This window comes from Drosophila simulans, chromosome 2R, assembly GCF_016746395.2.
Source record: "Drosophila simulans strain w501 chromosome 2R, Prin_Dsim_3.1, whole genome shotgun sequence".
In the NCBI taxonomy this organism is placed as follows: domain Eukaryota; kingdom Metazoa; phylum Arthropoda; class Insecta; order Diptera; family Drosophilidae; genus Drosophila; species Drosophila simulans.
This window is the reverse complement of record NC_052521.2, coordinates 15,043,667-15,061,794: the sequence shown is the minus strand read 5'-3', so window position 1 is coordinate 15,061,794 and position 18,128 is coordinate 15,043,667. Positions and strand designations below refer to the sequence as shown.

Here is an 18,128-nt window from a genome sequence, read left to right as displayed (position 1 = left end):
GTAAACAAAATGGTTGGGAGGGAAAAACACATGAAAGCACAAAGAATTCAAGTGATGATGAAGACCTAGAGATACCCTGGAATAGCAGTTGAATTCTTTAAATTTTTAGCTTAGATAGAATTCTTTACTATTTACTATATAGATATGATATTCAAGTGAATCTATCTTTCAATATAAAAAAACAAGAAATCTTCTCTTTTAAATAATATGTGTTTGTTTTTATATACTACAAACTTAAGAAGCGTTAAGAAGTCGTACTTAATTCCAACTTTATAACAAAATCAGCATACCCTTGCTGATAAAGGGTACACAAAAATTCCATAACTACGATTGCCGTAGAAATGAGATCTAGAATGAGCAGAACTTACCTTGGCGGAGCTCTCCAGCGGATTCCAGTAGACGGCGATGGCATTGTGCGACACTTCCTCGATGCAGCCAACGAGGCCAACCGAGTTCTTCGTATCTGGAGAAGAAGAGCAGTCCAAGCGGATAATCAGCGGGGGTTTCGGGTGGAAAGATCGCGGGGTTTTTAAAGACGCAGAAAAAGAAGTGCGAGAGATGGAATGGATGGAGTTGAATGGGGCAAACAACAGAGGCGAGAGCTTCGGACATTGGAAAATATGTTTGTATTAACAATTAAGGAAATTTCTGCGTTGCCATCCAGTGACAAGTGCCTAATGAGTTATGTTTGATGGGCCAGCGGCAGCAGCACCATGTTGCAAGTGGCAGGCTACAGGTTGCCACAGCCGTGGCCATAGCCACCGAGATTATCTGCAATCAAACAAACGGAGCGCAGTTTGCTGCCGCCGCGCGATGCGCGTTTATCAATGTCATAACTCTCCTGGAACGTTGCGGGCCTTTCAATAAAAAGCAACAATTTACTGCTAGAAATACTAGACAATACAAATGGACAGGCGAGCAAGCGACGCTGCTGGACTTCGCCGCTCAGGTTGGCGGTGGTCAGGTTGGGGATTGGGGATTGGGGCTGGGAAGGCCATGTTGGTTTTACGCACCTGCATCCAAGATTCTCTGCTTCACGGAATGCTGACGACTGTGCCAGAATTGCCAGGCCTTGATCTCATCCTCGGGACTCTTCTCCTCGCGGAACATTAGCATGATCACACTCTGAAATCGATTGAACGGGAAGAACGGAAAGCAAATATGGTTATTAAATTAAGTGCGGGACTAAGTTAGGAGACACTAAAAATTAACTCATCTTACTTATGGCTTGCTTAAAAAGGAGATATTAAAAATTAAGTTAGATAACTTACATGACAAGTATCTTTAACTTATTTGCCTGCTTAAATTAGAAGTAATTTTCCAAATTTATCTACTCTAATTGAAATTTTAATCAGTAAAATAACCCCTGTAACTATGGGATTTTCAAAGAAAAACTCACAGATTTGATGATATCTTCGTAATTGAAAAAGTAAATCTGAAATACAAACAGCCCTAATAGAACTAGGGACTCCGTTTCGTACACTATCCTGATCTGGAAAGCGATCTTGGGCGAGAGTTGTTGATCCTTATCTGTGAGGAAATGCCATGTCTTGCGTTGATTTTTGCCAGACATGGTCCTAATCCGTTTATACTATCCCAAGGATGGGTGGCTCCTCGCCCGGGTTCATTGCTCTGACATATATGCGTTGTGACACTCAACTCACAACTCGGCGGATCGCACCCTACGCCTTTGAAAAGTCAAAAGGATTAGGCCCGGCGAGGACAAAAGGACGAATTCGATTTAGCAGAAAAACGTCCAACTCATTTGGTTTCTTCTGCTCATCGAGGCTCTATTGTTTTCCCAGCATTTGCATATTTTGTCTATTATTTTGTGTCTATTTTTTACATTTTGAATAATTAAGGATGCGCACAGAGATAGCCAAAGAGTTTCCTTCCCAAATCAGAAGAAGAAAAAAACCGAGGCAAAGGAAACAGTTTCGAAATCGCAAGCAACCCCCGAAAGGATCATCAATTTCTTGAGCAGTCGGGGTTTTAGCTGATTACTGCATAAATATTTTTGTGTGTTTTCTTCGGGACTGTGTAAGTTTTTACATATTCATGGGCTAATCAGCTCGTAAATTATACTCAGTTTTTTCTCCCGATTCGTTTCACATTTTTCTTGGATCAGTTTTCCCCGTTAGATTGCGTTATGCAAATGCCCAAAAGTGTTGGGAAGTTTTCCGATTTCGGGTAGAAAGGGCGCGCAGCTCTAAACAAATAAACTCGTAAATTAATTTTGACACTTTTTTGTCGAGCCTTGCAAAATATGGCACTTTTATGGTAATCCGACCTGACCGAGAACTTGAGTAGCGCAGGGAAGGTTAAGCTCGTATCTGAAGATCTCGGCGTTTCATTTGGCTACGTTTCTTGAAGTTTTTGTTGCAAGTTTCGTTTCTTATTCATGCTTCTTTCCTTTTTTTTTTTATCGCACTCTTTGCGTATGCAAATGACTAGGACTCGGATTCAGATTCGTATTCGGATGCCTTCAATTTCAATTGTTGTTTACTTAGCCTCAAGTTCCGCTTCCCGTTTCCTCCGGCCATTTCCTCAACCCATTTACCACTTTCAACTGTAACTTTGATGTCATTCTTCGGCTCTCAACGGTTCAGTTTTCAATTTGCATTTGCATCTTCAGACGTCATTTAAGCTTATCTGATTGATGATGTTGACGGGTATTGTCCTGGTACGGCTCCTGCTCCTTGCTCCTACTCCTTGAGCGATCGTCCTGAACAAACATTGGTCGTGAAAGACGAACGAGTCTGCCGGCAATTTGCATTGAACGGAATATTCAAATTCTCATCTAGGGATCGCACTCGCATTCTCACTATCATTTATCATTGCGCCGCGCCCCTGAGCGGCAGGATATGGGATGGGTGTAATTGAGCAAAGGGGTGGCGATCGCACCTCGGGGTAGGACCACTATCCACTAAAGATCCCCGCTGAAGACGCCGGCACAGATTCCCTGACAAATCGCCCTGGTAACGAAGGGTTGCCCCAGGGGCATAATTTCCCATTTTCTCTGTTCATGTGTTCGTGTGTTCGTGTGGTGTTGATGGCATAAACAAAACACACCAAAGAATGGAAAACAAGCAGCATGAACTTGATTGACTAAGCTCCCTTCCCCCTTCCCTTAACTTTTATATATCGAAGCATATAGATTTGGATCCTACCTTGACGGTGGTGTTCTTGATGGGCTTTTCCGCATCGTGCACATACTCCAGCGTTATTCCGTAGAACTGACCCTTGTTGATGTAGGTGATGCGATCGTCCTCGCGCCTCTGCGATGAGCTGATGGGGCTCTCCAGGTGATATCGGAAGCCCACGTTTGTGAAGCTATCGGGATGTATTTGGAAAACGTATTGTGGTTAGAAGATTGATAATAGAAATGATAAGAATTGTATGGGATCTAAGATTATTAAAGTTACAATTTGGGACCCTCAAAAGTATAGAACTAATTTTTAATAATTATTTACGAGTTAGATACATGAAAAAATATTTTTAAATTAAAAATGATTTGATTAAATGAAAGGTTTTCCTTCAACAAAAGTTATATAAAGTTATTATAGTTATTATTATATTTAAGAATCTTCAAATGACTTACATTTTTGGTATTTGTATTTTGTCGGCATCATTCTGGCGTCCAAAGTCGTGCCAGGGCCGCGATCGCGTGGATCCATTGGTGCTGGTGTCCACCAGCGATGTGGTTGGGCTGTTCTGGCTGCCATGGACCACCGTCCTCTGCTGGATGCTGTTCACGCTGACGGGTATGCTGCCATTGGCATCGATCAGCGTGCCCGGCTGGCACAATTCCGTGTAATCGAAGGACTGTTTGGAAGGAAACATTTTAGAATTATATAGAAATTTGTTATGACAAGCACTTATTAGATTATATATGATACAAAAGACTACCTTTACGTTTACTAGGATTTAATGGACACGTCACGCTTTAGGCAAACACTCTACTATTTGGCAACAAATCTACTTAAATGTGATTCTTATATGATTTAGTGTTATGTACAACACACTACCTCTAAGTTATGGGTTTTAATGGACACGCAACGCATTATCAAACAGAACTACTTTGTTTTGATTGTGTCACATTTGGGATTCTATCGAGGGGTATACCTGTTGGATATTGGTCTGATCCCGCGGTGTGATGGCATCCGTACCAATGCCCGAATCCGGACTTGGCAGATCCACCGTTAGACCCGCCGCCGTGATGGCTTTGGCATAGAGTGGCGTTGCTCCGCCGTTGCTCTTGCCATCCTGCGAATGGTGCTGTTGCTGCTGGTGGTGCTGTTGCTGCTGGTGTTGCTGCTGCTGTTGTTGCTGCTGCTGCTGTTGCTGGTGGTGATGCACGCTGGTTAGCACGGTGGTGGTGGCGGGCGGGGGAACGCTGCCGGCGAAGCGGCCCTCATAGGTGACCACTCCGCCGGGCTGAGATACGGATACGTCCACGTCGCCGTACAAGGACCTCGTGCTGGCCGGCACATAGCCACCCTGGCCGTCCGGCGCAAAGTATTCCCGATAGTAGGAGGGCTCCGCTATAAACGTGGTGGTGCTGGTGGGCGGGGGACCGGGTGGCAGGCGACTGGCCGTGTACATGCCATAGTCATTGGCCGTGATATAGGGACCCGGACTGGGACTTTGCGCCTGCATGGACACTCCGCCGCCGCCGGCGGCTCCAGCGGGTCCGGCGCCGCCGCCCGCTCCGCTCGCCGTGCTGGGATGTGAGGTCTGCAGGTGGTTGGTTGGGTCACACATGGCACTAACTCGCTCGCTCGCCTCACTGAGAGTTCTCACCTGTAGGTAGATCTGTGTGCCGCCCGTGGTTGCATACATCTCTAGTGTGGCTGTGGTCCTGGCTCCCGGCGATCCTGATTCTGATCCTGATACTGATTGTGGGTCCGATTCAGAGTTTTCAGTGCTGGTGGTGCTGCTGCTGGGTGTGCTGGGCCTATCAGCTTCACTTGCCGTTGGTGCATCCACGTGCAAGATCTGCGGGAAAGGTGTGTGTTTGTTGGGTTGGGGTTTTTAGCTTGAGTCACTTAAAGCTAAGGTCTGATTGAGAAACGGTGGCTAAGGAAATGATCAATTGATCAGGAATCCACCGAGATTCCAAGATATTCTGTCATTGTGGCTAATAGTCCAAAAGACCAATGATTGATGATTGATCGTTGTTTATGGCCAGCATAGCACAGCACACAGCACAGAAGGTCGCACAGAAACCCCAGAAAACGAGGTGACAAAATTGTGCGTGCGTTCTTTTGGGCCATGATGTGGATTTTTCTTTCAGCCATGATTCATACAACAACAGCAGCCAGCAGCTTATTGAATATAACGTCAACAAGTACAGTTTATAATAAAAGGCTATAAACACAAAAAAAAAAATGCTATATACGAAAACGAAATGAAACAGTCGCCGTCTTCGTTGTTGTCGTCGAGTGGAAAGAAACCAATTAAAAAATATACAGAAAAAAAGCGCGAAAAAATCAACATTTATATACGGCACATGTATATACGATTTGATATATATATATATATATGACTATATGCATATGTTAATTATCATTGTTTTTTTTTTATTGGCCGCCCGAAAATGTCAAACGTTTTTGGAGACAAACGCACGAAGCTAAATGAGGTAATACAGAGCAAAGTGTGGTCAATCCATGTCTTTTTCTATATATACATACATGTATATCTATATATATAGATATCGGGGGGTCTAAGATTGAAATTAGCAACGAACTGCTGATTGCCTTTGGTCTAAAGAAAGTGAAACCCCAAGAGAGACACAGGTCCAGCCGAAAGACGTCACTATTTGGCTGGCCTTTGATCGAAACCGGTTGACAAGCGTTTGGGCCACAACTTTTTGGGGGTAATTTTCGTTACACTTTTGGCCATCTCGACACACAGGCGCAGAACCCTTGTAATAATTTATGGTCTTTACTTTGATTATTTCGGTTAGCTTTTGTGTGTGTATGCCTGCCTGACTGTCAGTCTGACTGATTTAAATTTATACGGAGGTTTTTGTGTCTGCGTCTGTGATTTTTCGGATTCCATTTTTTTTTTATTCGTTGTGGTTGAAGTCTCTTGTATAATTTAGCATCAGTAAAAGATTCTAGCTGCGAGCTAATTAAATTTGTTCATCGAAATCAATTTGCATTTTAAACTTTTAACGTGCAACGTCAGAAAAGGCCTTGACGAATCCGATCGACGATCGATCCGCCAGAGCAGAGACACGGAGACAAAGATACTTTGTTGCTGTTGGTTAGTCGGATTTTCGGTCTTTCGGCTTTTGGTTTTTTAACTTTTGGCTTTTGTGGTGCGTGTGTCTCAATCGCATCCGAATCTTTAGCCTTTGTTGTTGTCAAAATCAGCTTTAGCTTTGGCCATATTGGCGGCTATGTGGTATAACTCAGCTATCGGTTATGAGCCGTGCGGAGCTGGGCTTTTAGAATTATGCTAAGTAGCGACCAGCGACAAACGATTCTGGCACATATTTATGTATGAGGAAGGAATAAAAAAAACACCAAAATCAAGCAACAACAAGTAGCGAGACAAAGGCAAAAATAACAAAATATTTAAATAAAGCCAATTAACTATTTTAATGCCTTTTGGAATGATAAAAAGTGAAACTTTTTTCTTCTTCGGCCCGAGTTTTATGAATATCGTTAATTCTCGGAAATAAAGTGAACGAAAAGCTGAGAAAAACAAAAAAAAAACATCTTCATATATGGATGCGAACAAAAACAAAAAAAAATTGTTTTGCATTCATAAAATATTTTTTAATGGTTCCTTGATGTTGTAATTGTGGTTCTCGGTAAGGAAAACCCGTGACTAACAGCCCTCGAAAAGTGCTCACTTTTGTTGGAAATTTACTAGATGCTGGAACTTAATTTCAGTTCAACTCTTAATAAGAGCAATAAACCTTCAAGGTTGTTTTTGAATTATTTGCTTGATGCTAAAACTTCCGTTGAGAGAGCATTCAGTTATTGATAGACGAAACCTATTAAATTGAAGACATTGTCTCAATTAGTTATTAGGTATTCGAATTTATTCGGATTGTTTTTCCTTTGAAAGTCCCATCTGCCTGTCTAATTTATCAATCTGTTTGTTGGATCATTGTCTGAACAATTAACTTGTTACATCATGTAGGCTTTCCATTATTAATTGAATTATTATTAATAACGCTTTCCGGTTTTTAGCGCTTTGCATTACGTTTCTGATTCTTTGAATCTTAATCGCTTGTATTTTGATAATGGAAAATGGGAAATATGTATTGATTTTTGTTATTAAAGATATTTATTTTATTGGGAGTTCAGGAACAATTTTTGTATGTTGACTCACTCCAAATATCGTATGATTCATTTTGGGAAATTAAGGAAATTCTCCGAACTAAATGAGAAATCGGAAATTATTTAGAGAAACTGTATACATTGTTTGGCGATTCGATCCTAAAAGGGGAAATCCCCCGAATGCTCTAAACAACTGATAAGATTTGGATTTGGGGCAATTAGAAAGGCATCCGATGAGGCAATTGGATGTGGCGATTTATCTCTACCTATTTATATAGAGCAACGATAGAGAGAGAGAGTTGTTTGGCTAATCCACGATCTAAATGCCAGAGTCTAATGATTACACTTTCCGGTGCCTGGGGAGCAGCAATAAATAAATTGCCAAGAGTACAAAATTGATATGTTTTCCGATTCTCGATCATAAATTAAGCTGGCGAAACCTTAGACTTTAAACTATGGCGACTGTGTGTATGTAAATTAATAAGACAAATATTAAGAATAATTAACTGTCAATGCAACAAATGCACAATAAATTAGAGTGCATGCAAATTGTGCACCGACTGAGGCAATTTAATATTTATATGCGTATTTTTTGCTGTTTTGTTTTTCGCTGGCAAGCAAATTAATGCCCAATAAAAACGGAGACGGCAATTAAGCCGCGCTGGGTTCTGCTCAATGAATTTTATAAGCCGCACTCTTGCCCACCCACCCTCTAATATTCGATTCTTGGCCTTAACAAATGCGCGCCAAACAAAAGACTTAGGCAGCGAACTTGTTCGCAGCGTGGGTGTTGAAAGGCAACGCGTTGCGCCCACACAATGTTGTTGTTGCTGCAACGGCTCTGTGCTGCTGCTGCTGCTGTGAAGTTGTTGTTGCTGTTGCTGCCGTGCTGTTTTTGTTGCTGTGCTGCTGCTGCGCGTGCGCTGTTGTTGTTGTTTGATTCATGGTTTAGATTTGACTCGCAGGTGGATTGGCGTTATTGATATGCCACAGAATATTGCACTACTGCCCACATTCCAGGCAAAAAGGTACTCGGTATTCGATATCGGTATCACTCACACTCACTGTCTATTTTGTTGTTGTTGTATTTCGTTTTGGATCCCCTCCGATCGATCGGTTTTCGGTTACAATCTACGTGGTGTTACGGATCGCGGCGAGGAAAATAGCGAACGGCTATTACGGAATCGGATTCGAAAGCGATACGATCCTACTCCGACAGCGTGATACGACTGACTAAAGGCCGCCGATCGCTGCCAGGTATGACAGCCGCTGCGACGTCGCCAGTCGGCGATCCGCAGTTGTTGCGTCGGCCAGTTGGAACACAGATACACACGCATACACGCGCACATGCGCACACCTCGGCCGTCTCTCATATCAGTTCAAAATGGTTGGAATCCGCGCCTGTCGCAATATTCTCGGGAGCGACAAGGAGGGGCCGGACAGGGCGTTGCAGCTGCGGCGGCATAGCAATATTAAAAAATAGCTGCACTTGCTGCATAACGTCGGACTTCCTTAACTCGAACTGTCCATAACTAAGACGGCTTATTCATAGGAGTGGGTTCTTCGAATCTCACTCTCATGACTAAATCATATTATATATGTATTATATATGTTTCTAGCTAGTAAAAGTATAAAAAAGTAATAGTATGCATATGATCCTACATCAAGATATTTAAAACGATATCGTTTACTTTTTCATAGTTTGGAAAATAGTTTCTTATACTTTCATAATTCGATAAAGAGTTTATTTTAAAAAGAAACAAATGGTATTTTTCTAAATTCAATAAATAATATACAGATAAGAATATTTGAAGCTAAATTGTTGCTTAGTTTTGTAATGAATTGCTTTTGAATGGTTTTGCCATACAGAAGTTCGACTGTAGTTGCACTTGCTGCACTTATTGTGCCAAATCGCAGCCAGGTCGAAGGAAAAGGAAGGCGAACCGCCGGAAGTGCACACTTATCGCTACCGATTGTCGCCCAGAGTTTGCTACTGCAATTTCCCATTTAATTATGGTTGTTCCTTTTTTCTTTGCGTGTGTGTTCGACGGGAGTGTAATAAAGTGCCTTCCAACCAGTCCGCTTGCAACATGCAACTCGAACTCGCGCAAAGGAAGTGGTTCGATGTGTGACTGCGATGGGGCTATATATCGCGACCTGTGCGCGAGCGAGAGCACCATATAAATCACGTACGCACACATACGATCGTATAACAGCGTGCGAGCGTATAACAGTTCACCGTGCATTGGCAGCAGCGAAGGCTCATTGTTGTTGTTGCTCGAGTAAATAGTTGTTGTTGTTCTTGTTGTTGCTGCCGCTGTTTCAATAGAACCGAACGAGCAAACGACGACGACGACGGCACGACAACAAAAACGACGCTGATTCGTATTGGCTGCAGCCACTAATACTCATTGCTCACTCACACCAGCAATTGACAGACCAATTGCAAGTCTGTTAGACAACAGCAGCGGCAGCAACAACTACATTGCCCAGCAGCAGCAACATCAGCTAGCAACAACAACAACAACAAACACAGATACAACAAATATAGATCGTTAATTGATGTAGCACACAGGATGCGCCGCTGATTGGGGTTGTCCACTCCGCTGATGATGATTGTGAATGGGCAGTGGGAATGGGAATGGGAATGGGTATGGCTATGGGAATGGGTCTCGGAATGGCATTCGGAATGAGATCGCATGGACTGCCGATCTAAGCCAAAGCTTATCCGCAAATACAAATTTATATTGCATACAGCATGCAATGTACACGGAGAGAAAAGATACTATTAGTTATATCAAGAATGTATACTAAGTGTCATATGTCACTTGGACTCCTCTTTTGTTAATCGTGGCTTATAAATAATATCGGTTTGCTTATTGCACCGAAAAAATTGATATTAAAACATTCTATCTTTTCATAAATTGTATACCAAATCAGGAAAAAATATTGTATAATATAGATTTGTTTGTAAGATTCGCTTTCAATTGTAGGGATCAAGATGATTTCAATAGAATGCATACCATAATAAATCTATAAGGTAAGAAAAGTATATTCTTGCTTTAAAAGTGCTAAAAGGATTTGGTAATTTGTTAGTACGTTTTTTCCTGTGTAGAAGTGCTTGCTTCTAAATTGAAATTTGCGTGCGTGTCCATTAACTTTTTTTTATTCATAAGAGAGCTTCCAGCTGAGAGGACTCAGCGTTCGAAAAACTATCTTTCATTGCCGTTTTGCTTTTCCTCATTAATAGTTCTTAAGGATGCATTGTTTTTAATATGTTTTGTTGGCCTACCTTCTGCGTTATGACCGAACCCGGTCCATTTGCTGTTGCTGCACCGGCAATGTTGCCATTCTTGGGATCCTTGCGCAAGTCTTCGGGCTCTCGTTTGATGCTAATTAGTTGCTGCTGCTGCTGTTGCGCCGCAGAGGAGACAATGGAGCCCGTGCTCCCCACGCCAGCGGCACTAACAATGTCGCCGGGATGTTGCTGCTGCTGCTGGTGTTGCTGCTGCTGCTGCTGTTGCTGCTGTTGCTGCTGCTGCTGCTGCTGCTGGTGATGCGAGATCGTTGTCGTGGAGACAACGCCGGTTGTGCTGACCGTCGCCGATGACGAGGGGTGTGAGCCGAGCAGAAAGCCTTGAATCTCATTTTGCGATAGGCCAGAGACATCGATAGGTGTGGTCTGGCCATTGAGCTTTCCACTGCTGTTCAAAAATTTAGATGCAGAGAGAGAGAGGGAGAGAGAGATGGAGAGAGAGAAGGAGAGCAATATATGGCATTAGTTGGTGTTTAATAGGTGCAATTATTACTTTAGCCAGCGTATGCAAAGTAACTCACGCAAACAAGAATTTATAAAAATAGTTTAAACACTGGTGTCTTTTTAGAGCCAGCATCTACATCTACATAATATAATGTAACTTTTTAAAGAGTTCACATACAACAATAATCCAATTTAAGGTAATAGCCCCTTATAACAGATAAACTATCTAGTAAGAAAGATATATATATCCCAATTGCCTGGCATATTCCGACACCCCCACAAATGGAATAACTCCATTAGGCTGCTTATCAATCAAACCCGCGCTCGCCAATCACCTGGGCAATCATGCAATCAAGCCGCAAACAGCGAGGCAAGGCTAATTTCATTCACCGGAGCCGGAGACACCTGTGCGCTGCTCACAAAACCTGGATGCCCGCCCAAATGGGAGCAATCGGGGCAACAACCAGCCACCATAAACCAGAATCCAGCCTGCAGCAAGTGCAAAAAAAAAGCACAAAAATACACACGAGCGGGAAGAAAAACAAAAAATAAGAAAAAGAAAAAACCAGACAGAAAAACCTGGCACAACCACCAGCAACATCGGAATCAAAATCAACAACTGCTTTTGGCCAGCATCCAGCTCGAGTTGGCAACGAATACAATCGGCTGAGGGGGGTGGGTGGCAAGGGGGGTTAGTTAGCGGCATCCCCCATGACTTACTTGCCCCTTCGATTCGATCTCTTATCGCTTTTTCGCCGACAACTCTAGGAAGAGTCGTAAATTAGCTGCGATGATGCCTGTCGCCGTCTGTGATAATCGAATATGGATAACTTTTGGCATTCTTACGGCCAACCGAGGGAGCCTAAATCCAAAAAAAAAAAAGAAAAAATAAAACCAAAAGGGAGAGGGAAGATGGCCTTAGAGGGAGACGGCACTCCTCGCAACAAGGTCAAGCAAACAGGCAAACAAAACAAAACACAACAAACCAAACTAAACCAAAAGTCCTGGCAGCTGGAAAACCGGATTCGATTGTGGAATTATTTCCACCAAGTTTTCAGACACAATTAAAGCTCTTTTGAGGGAAACCCCGCCCTTTGACCAGCGAAAAAAAGGCCAACCGACACATTTTTGTGTCAATTGTGCAGCAAAGTGAGGAGATTTGCGAATGAGCTCCTTTTCAGGTAAACAATATTCAATAACATATTCATAAGGATTTCAAAATAAGATGGCGGTTGGTTTGATGTGCAAAAATAGGTATAGTAGGTTTTCAAGCTTATCCTGTAAGATTCTTTGGCTATTTTAAAGATTTCCAACATATTTCGTTTTGAAAAGTCTTTTTTTGAAGTACCAAACTAAATTTTGGACCAACTTAAAAATGTTCTTAAATTCATTCACCAGAACTGATCTGATTTTACCGGCTACTTTCTTATAAATATCTGGATTCTGGTTCTGAGACTGGTTATTCGTTGATTGATTATTCTGCTTTGTTTTGATCATTTCATTCTTGACTCCTGTTCTAGAATTTATTTACTAAATAGCTGATTGTTAAGTATATATATTTAACATTTATCTCCTACATGATGGTTTCCTATGCATTTATTTTCTTAAATTCTATTACGCTCCTTCAGATCTATATCTAAATAATAATATATTTGCCAATTTAGCTACATTCGATGTGCCCAATTGAGCAATCTGGGTAATAGTGTTTATACGAATCCATCAGATATGCCCGATTTTCAGCAGGCTTTTCGACAATTTGTCTTAATTTGTGCATAGATATTGATTGCATATATGCAAATTCCGAGCGTTACTGAAATTGCGCCACACCTTGGCTCACACAGATACGAATTCTGCTGGGAGTGTGTTTCTGTGTGTGTGTGTGTCCGTTCTTCCGTTAGCAGCTGTTGCAAGATATTTCAGCGCTGTCTGCTCATTTCCATTCGGTTCTTTTGCTCTTTTTTTACCACAGTATCATTTCGAGGTTTCATTTGGGTTTTTTCCTTTTTTTTTGGCATTGCTCAAGTTGACAACGCTGCCTGCGATTGCGATCGCTTGCCCCATTTTGTGGCACTTGTCTCCCTCGTGCCCGGTGTCCCGGTTTTTCACCCGAAGTTGTTTTCTGGCTTCTCAGACTGAAAGCGTACATATAAAAAGAGACAAACAGCAAAACGGACATCGACATGGACACAAAAAACCAAAAAAAAAAAAAATAAGAAATGTTTTTGTTTTTATGTTCTGCAGAACATTTTCGCTATTAAAAATGACACTCGGATTGCCCGCGTTATAACATTTTTCCCTCCTTTTCTTTTTTTTTTTTCGTAATGCGATATGTGAGCGATGTTATTCCGCTTTTTAGGGTCAGGCCGTGTAAATCACGTAGCGGATATGGGGAAGCGAACTGAGTCGCACATTTATTAGATAGCCAAAGTGCTGCCCATATCTCGTCCGCCGTCTTTCGGCCTTTAATTGTGTTTCTAAGCCAAGTGCCGAGACGCGCGACCTTTTCCAGGCCCCCGGCCGAACTACGGTTACGGTTTCATCACGGCTCCATAAAACGAATCCGAGGCACAGAACTCACCAGCGATCCATGTGGGCTTGGGTTTGGGTTTTGGGCTTGGACTCGGGTTTCATAACCCCAGCTGAGGCAACGTGCCGCGCTTTTTTTTGCGCATTTCCACGAAGTTCATAAACGCTGCACTTAAAAAGCAACAGCATTTTCGCCAGAAAACGAATATTTTTCTAAACGCATAGTGTTGGGAAATATTGTAAAAATACAGATTTTTAAAGCCTAATTCCAAATGATAGTGATAATGATGGAAATTCTGTCAAGAAGAAAAGTTGTTTCAACTTTTTAAATAAAATTATGTTTTTACTTAATTACTTAATGTAGTGCAACATTGTGTAAAAGTAAATTTCAGTATTGACTTTACCCACTTAAAATATCTAAACTATCTGCAGGCAAAAACCAGTTTTTATGCCAAATTAAATTATAACATTTTTTAAAAGCGCCCATGTTTTATTGATGAATGAATACGGTTTTGGCAAATGGGATTATCTCATTAAAATAAAATCAAATAGAGCAAACCGAGATTGATTTCGAAAACGAAACAGGATTTGCTCGAATCCAAGCTGGAGACTTACCTCCAGGGCAGATCGGCACCGGGAGAACCATTGTTCGCCCTATCGCCTTCGCTGCGATAGTAGCTGTAGATGGGATAAGGACTATTTTGGGAGGCAGTGGGATGCAGTTGCTCCTGATCCTCGTTCAGCTGGATCTCTGCGGCAACGGCATGCATCAAACCGGCAGCCGTGAGTTGGTGACCATGGTGATCCTGCTGGTGGCTCAGGGGCAAACCCAATCCCTGATCCTTGACCTGTTCACCTGGGCTGTAGTAGTGGTGGAGTAGCTGGTGGTGGTGCTGCTGCTGCTGGGGATCGCTTTCCACGTGCCCCGCGTGCAGTGAGTCCAAGCTGAAGCCTCGCCTGTTTTGCGAGGGGGGTTTTCAAAATTCAAACTGGGCGTGGCACAAAATGAGATGGTCGCCGACAACGCCCATGTGCGTGCATTTAGTTTTTGGCAATCCAGCATCATTAGCATTTCCATTTCTATTTATTTACTATTTACATAATCAATTTCGGGCCAGGTGCGTCCGATAATATCGATGTGTGTGTGCGTCTCAGTTACGGATTTGTAAGTTTTGCGGCAACTTTTTACTGCTTTCGGCATCGGAATTGATTCGTTTAGCGCTATTAGCGCCATCAAATAAAACACAAAAAGAAATATAAAAAAAAAAAAAAAACAAAGAGCCGGGGCCGAAAAAAAGCGTCAATTTTTTGTTAACACTTTGCCCCGCCCCTGGACGCCGGTGGACCCCCCTTCACAGCCGCCCCTGTACTCTGCAAGTGGTCCGCAGCAGTTATTCACTAATTATTTATTTCCCATGAAGCTTTTTTTCACACCCGGTACTGGCAGAATGCACGGGGTATACGCGGCTTTTGCACATTTATGCAATAGGAAAAGGAAGTGGTTCCGACTTTAATGGATTTATAAATGCCATTAAATCTAAATCTGATTAAAAACATGACTTACATTAGGAAATTTAAGCAAGACATTTTATCAGGCGCGAAGTCTGAAGTTTTAAACCATTACACTTCGTTTGTCAAAAGTATGCTAACAAATTTGGTGGGCAATACCCATCAATAGAATATGACAGTCAAGAAGTAAGAAAGATGAATTCATATTGAGCAAATTCAAAAATTTTATATTTATAATTTGATAATCACAATAAAATAACAAGATATAGGAAATGATATACAAAACTTCAAAAGATTACTTCCATTATGTTACCCTCTAATTCTCAAGGTACTAGCCATTCGAATCCTTAGATTTCATAACATTTTCCTCAATTTTTTTTAGCTAAGTGCTTGGATTGCGAACCCGTGATTATGCCAACACCTCGGCCACTCGTCCGCCTCCTTGGCAACACCCGTCGAGCGGTCCAATTGTGCAACAAGTAGCGAGCAGTTTGGCGAAAACAAAAACACAACAAACGCCGAGGAGCACAACCCTAAATGGCAACCCTGTGGCGCATTTGCTGCCACCTGAATTCGCAAGGAATCACGAGGAATCGAATGGAACAGGAGGCAGGACTGCTGTGGTCTCTGGTTGGCAATCTCGGAATCGCGAAATCACGATCGGAGGGTCTCCGGCCTCGAATCGGGGCTTCCAGCGCGGCCTGGGAAGTGCTGGCCCAAGGCACGGTGATCGCCGGGTACTTTCGGGGCCGCCAACCGGTTCGCAGGATCCGCGGCAGCTGCCCAAACCTAAGCATGCATATATCCCTAATCCCAGGACGCGGAGGTAAGCGTAACGGTTAAGGAAATCATTATTGATATTAGCTGAGGCTCGGAAGAGAAGACAACGCAGCTTGCTCGGACACCGTCCGAGGAAGATAAAGGACGACGAGCCAGCGATCAAAGTTCTTCCGAGAGGGCGAAACAAAGGAGCTGATTTGCATAATGCTTTCAGCCAACAGACGCTGAAAAGGATTCGTTCGGGATTCACATGCAAGTAGTGAGTCCAACGACTTTCCTATCCTTTTCCTTGTCCCTTTCCTTGGGCCCATTTGTCACGGCCGAGTGGATGCGCGCTGCGCCTTTATATTGTCATTGTTTCTCAACGTTGGACATCGCACCTCCGGCCCATTGAGACCGCTGTCCGTGTCCGGCGGAGATGAACCACCCCTTTGGCGTGGCTCGGGTCCGAGGGTCCTGCGATGTAATTTGCATAAAAGCGGACATGGGCTTAGGTAAATCGCCCCGAATGGGCCTAAAGTTTTCAACCCCTTCGCATGGAAGCTGCAGATTGATCGCGATTGTGTCTGGGCGCAAACAATAATAACAGATATAGAAACGAGGTCCATTAATTCATGTCCCTTCGCCGCATCCTTGTGCCATCTGTTCGCCTTTCTGACCGACCGATCGGCGAGTGTGGGAAACCTCTCAAGATTCTGATTGGGAAATGGAAACCGCGCTCGAGCGCGGAAAATTATCCAACTCTTAAGGCATTATTTTAGTGGCTGGCTTTGTTGGTTTCTTTCTCAGTGTTTTTTTTTTCATTTCTTTTATTTCCATCCATTTTACATCTTTCTTTTTTGGTCTGTGTCATTTACATGATCATATTTTATGCAAATGGCCCCGGGATCCGCGGGGCATATGCTCGTACAAATACGATGGCCAGCAGCGCTGTCGGGCGTGGGCAATAAATTTCTCATTCGTATCGCATTAATTACTACAATATTATCAGCAGATACAGCCGAAAGCCCGAGCTGCACAGACACCGAGACACAAAGATACATCTCGCTGCCATATTGGAAACGCGGTAGATACGCGCGAGGTTCAGATACAGATACTCTCGGCGAATGCAGGGTATGTGCCTAGAGCGAAAGCTTCGCTTCGAGCTTATAAAAAGTTACACAATCCGTAGGAGCATCGCACACACTCATCAGATCCTTCAAGTTGAATATACAAATGTATCTTTTAGTGCCAGCACATGGACTTTCTCGACGATGTTGCTCCTTTAAATTCATTTCATTTCTACCGTGGCTCGGACATCCAATCCGTATACGATAGGGCATAATTCGTAGTGCTCGTGGCTTCCTGCATGGTGGACTTTAATAAAAACCGAACTCTACGATCCCAGGGATCATTCACTGATCAAGCTCTCCAGCTGATGATAACACTTCACCATTTTTCCATGCACTTCATCGCGTTACCGAACCGAAAGATGCAAAGATACGTATGGGCTTTAAGTTTAAGCGGATTACGCGCGTTCTTTCACTGATTTCAAAAGAACAACAACATTAAGTACATATAAACAAATATTGTCATATGTAAGTATGCTCAGGCATATATATGTGTATATACATATATATATATAAATATGTATATATATATATATAAACTTGATGCTGTTGTCGACCTTGTGGCTTTTCGATATCAACTGAAAACCACTTTGAGCGTTCGATAAACTTGTAGCGCCAATTCAGAGTTTTGGAGTGGAGCGAGAGACTAAAATAACAACAAATTTAACAGCAACAAAATGACAACAAAATAAGAACAACAACAACTCAAACGGCAACAGAAACAGCAACAACAACATAACAAATACAAGAACAACAGGCGACAGTCGAAAGCGTACGAGACGCTGAATTGTGTTAACATGTTTCTTTCTTGTCTCCTCAACGTTGTCCCCCATCTACCTCTCTCGCTCTCTCTCGCACCATCTGTATGGCGCTCTCTTTCCTTCTCGCTGTCGCCATCTCTCTCGTGCAGTCGCTGTTGCTGTTGTTGCTTGTGCTGCTGCAGGTAGACTGCGCAGGTGAACAGGTTTGTTTTTGTATCAAAATGTCCAAACGCTGTTGCACCTTTTAATATTAATAATAATAAAATGAGAAGCAAGAAACAAAAAGACACTAACAACAACTGAGAAATCAAACTTGATTAGCTCAACGACTTGCGAATGCTCTTTGATTGACTTTAGATGAAGTTAAGCATTAGTTTCATTAATT

At 42.6% G+C, this 18,128-nt stretch overlaps 1 protein-coding gene across 12 annotated transcripts in view; it reads right to left on the bottom strand.

The window, feature by feature from the left end:
* Positions 1-18,128, bottom strand: part of LOC6735014 (protein grainyhead) — a 39,519-nt gene that overhangs the window by 9,680 nt on the left and 11,711 nt on the right. For 3 of the 12 annotated variants that reach the window (XM_016168358.3, XM_039291953.2, XM_039291951.2), the window contains exons 3-9: positions 10,591-11,002; positions 4,804-4,998; positions 4,126-4,737; positions 3,602-3,825; positions 3,171-3,333; positions 1,014-1,125; positions 369-463 (exon numbers count right to left, since the gene is read on the bottom strand). In XM_016168358.3, coding sequence (XP_016028287.2) covers positions 369-463; positions 1,014-1,125; positions 3,171-3,333; positions 3,602-3,825; positions 4,126-4,737; positions 4,804-4,998; positions 10,591-11,002 — 1,813 coding nt within the window. Of the gene's footprint in view, positions 1-368; positions 464-1,013; positions 1,126-3,170; positions 3,334-3,601; positions 3,826-4,125; positions 4,738-4,803; positions 4,999-8,357; positions 8,562-10,590; positions 11,003-14,199; positions 14,542-17,158; positions 17,401-18,128 lie in introns of those variants that run through there. The other 9 variants (XM_039291950.2, XM_039291952.2, XM_039291954.2 and 6 more) reach the window with 7 other exon arrangements.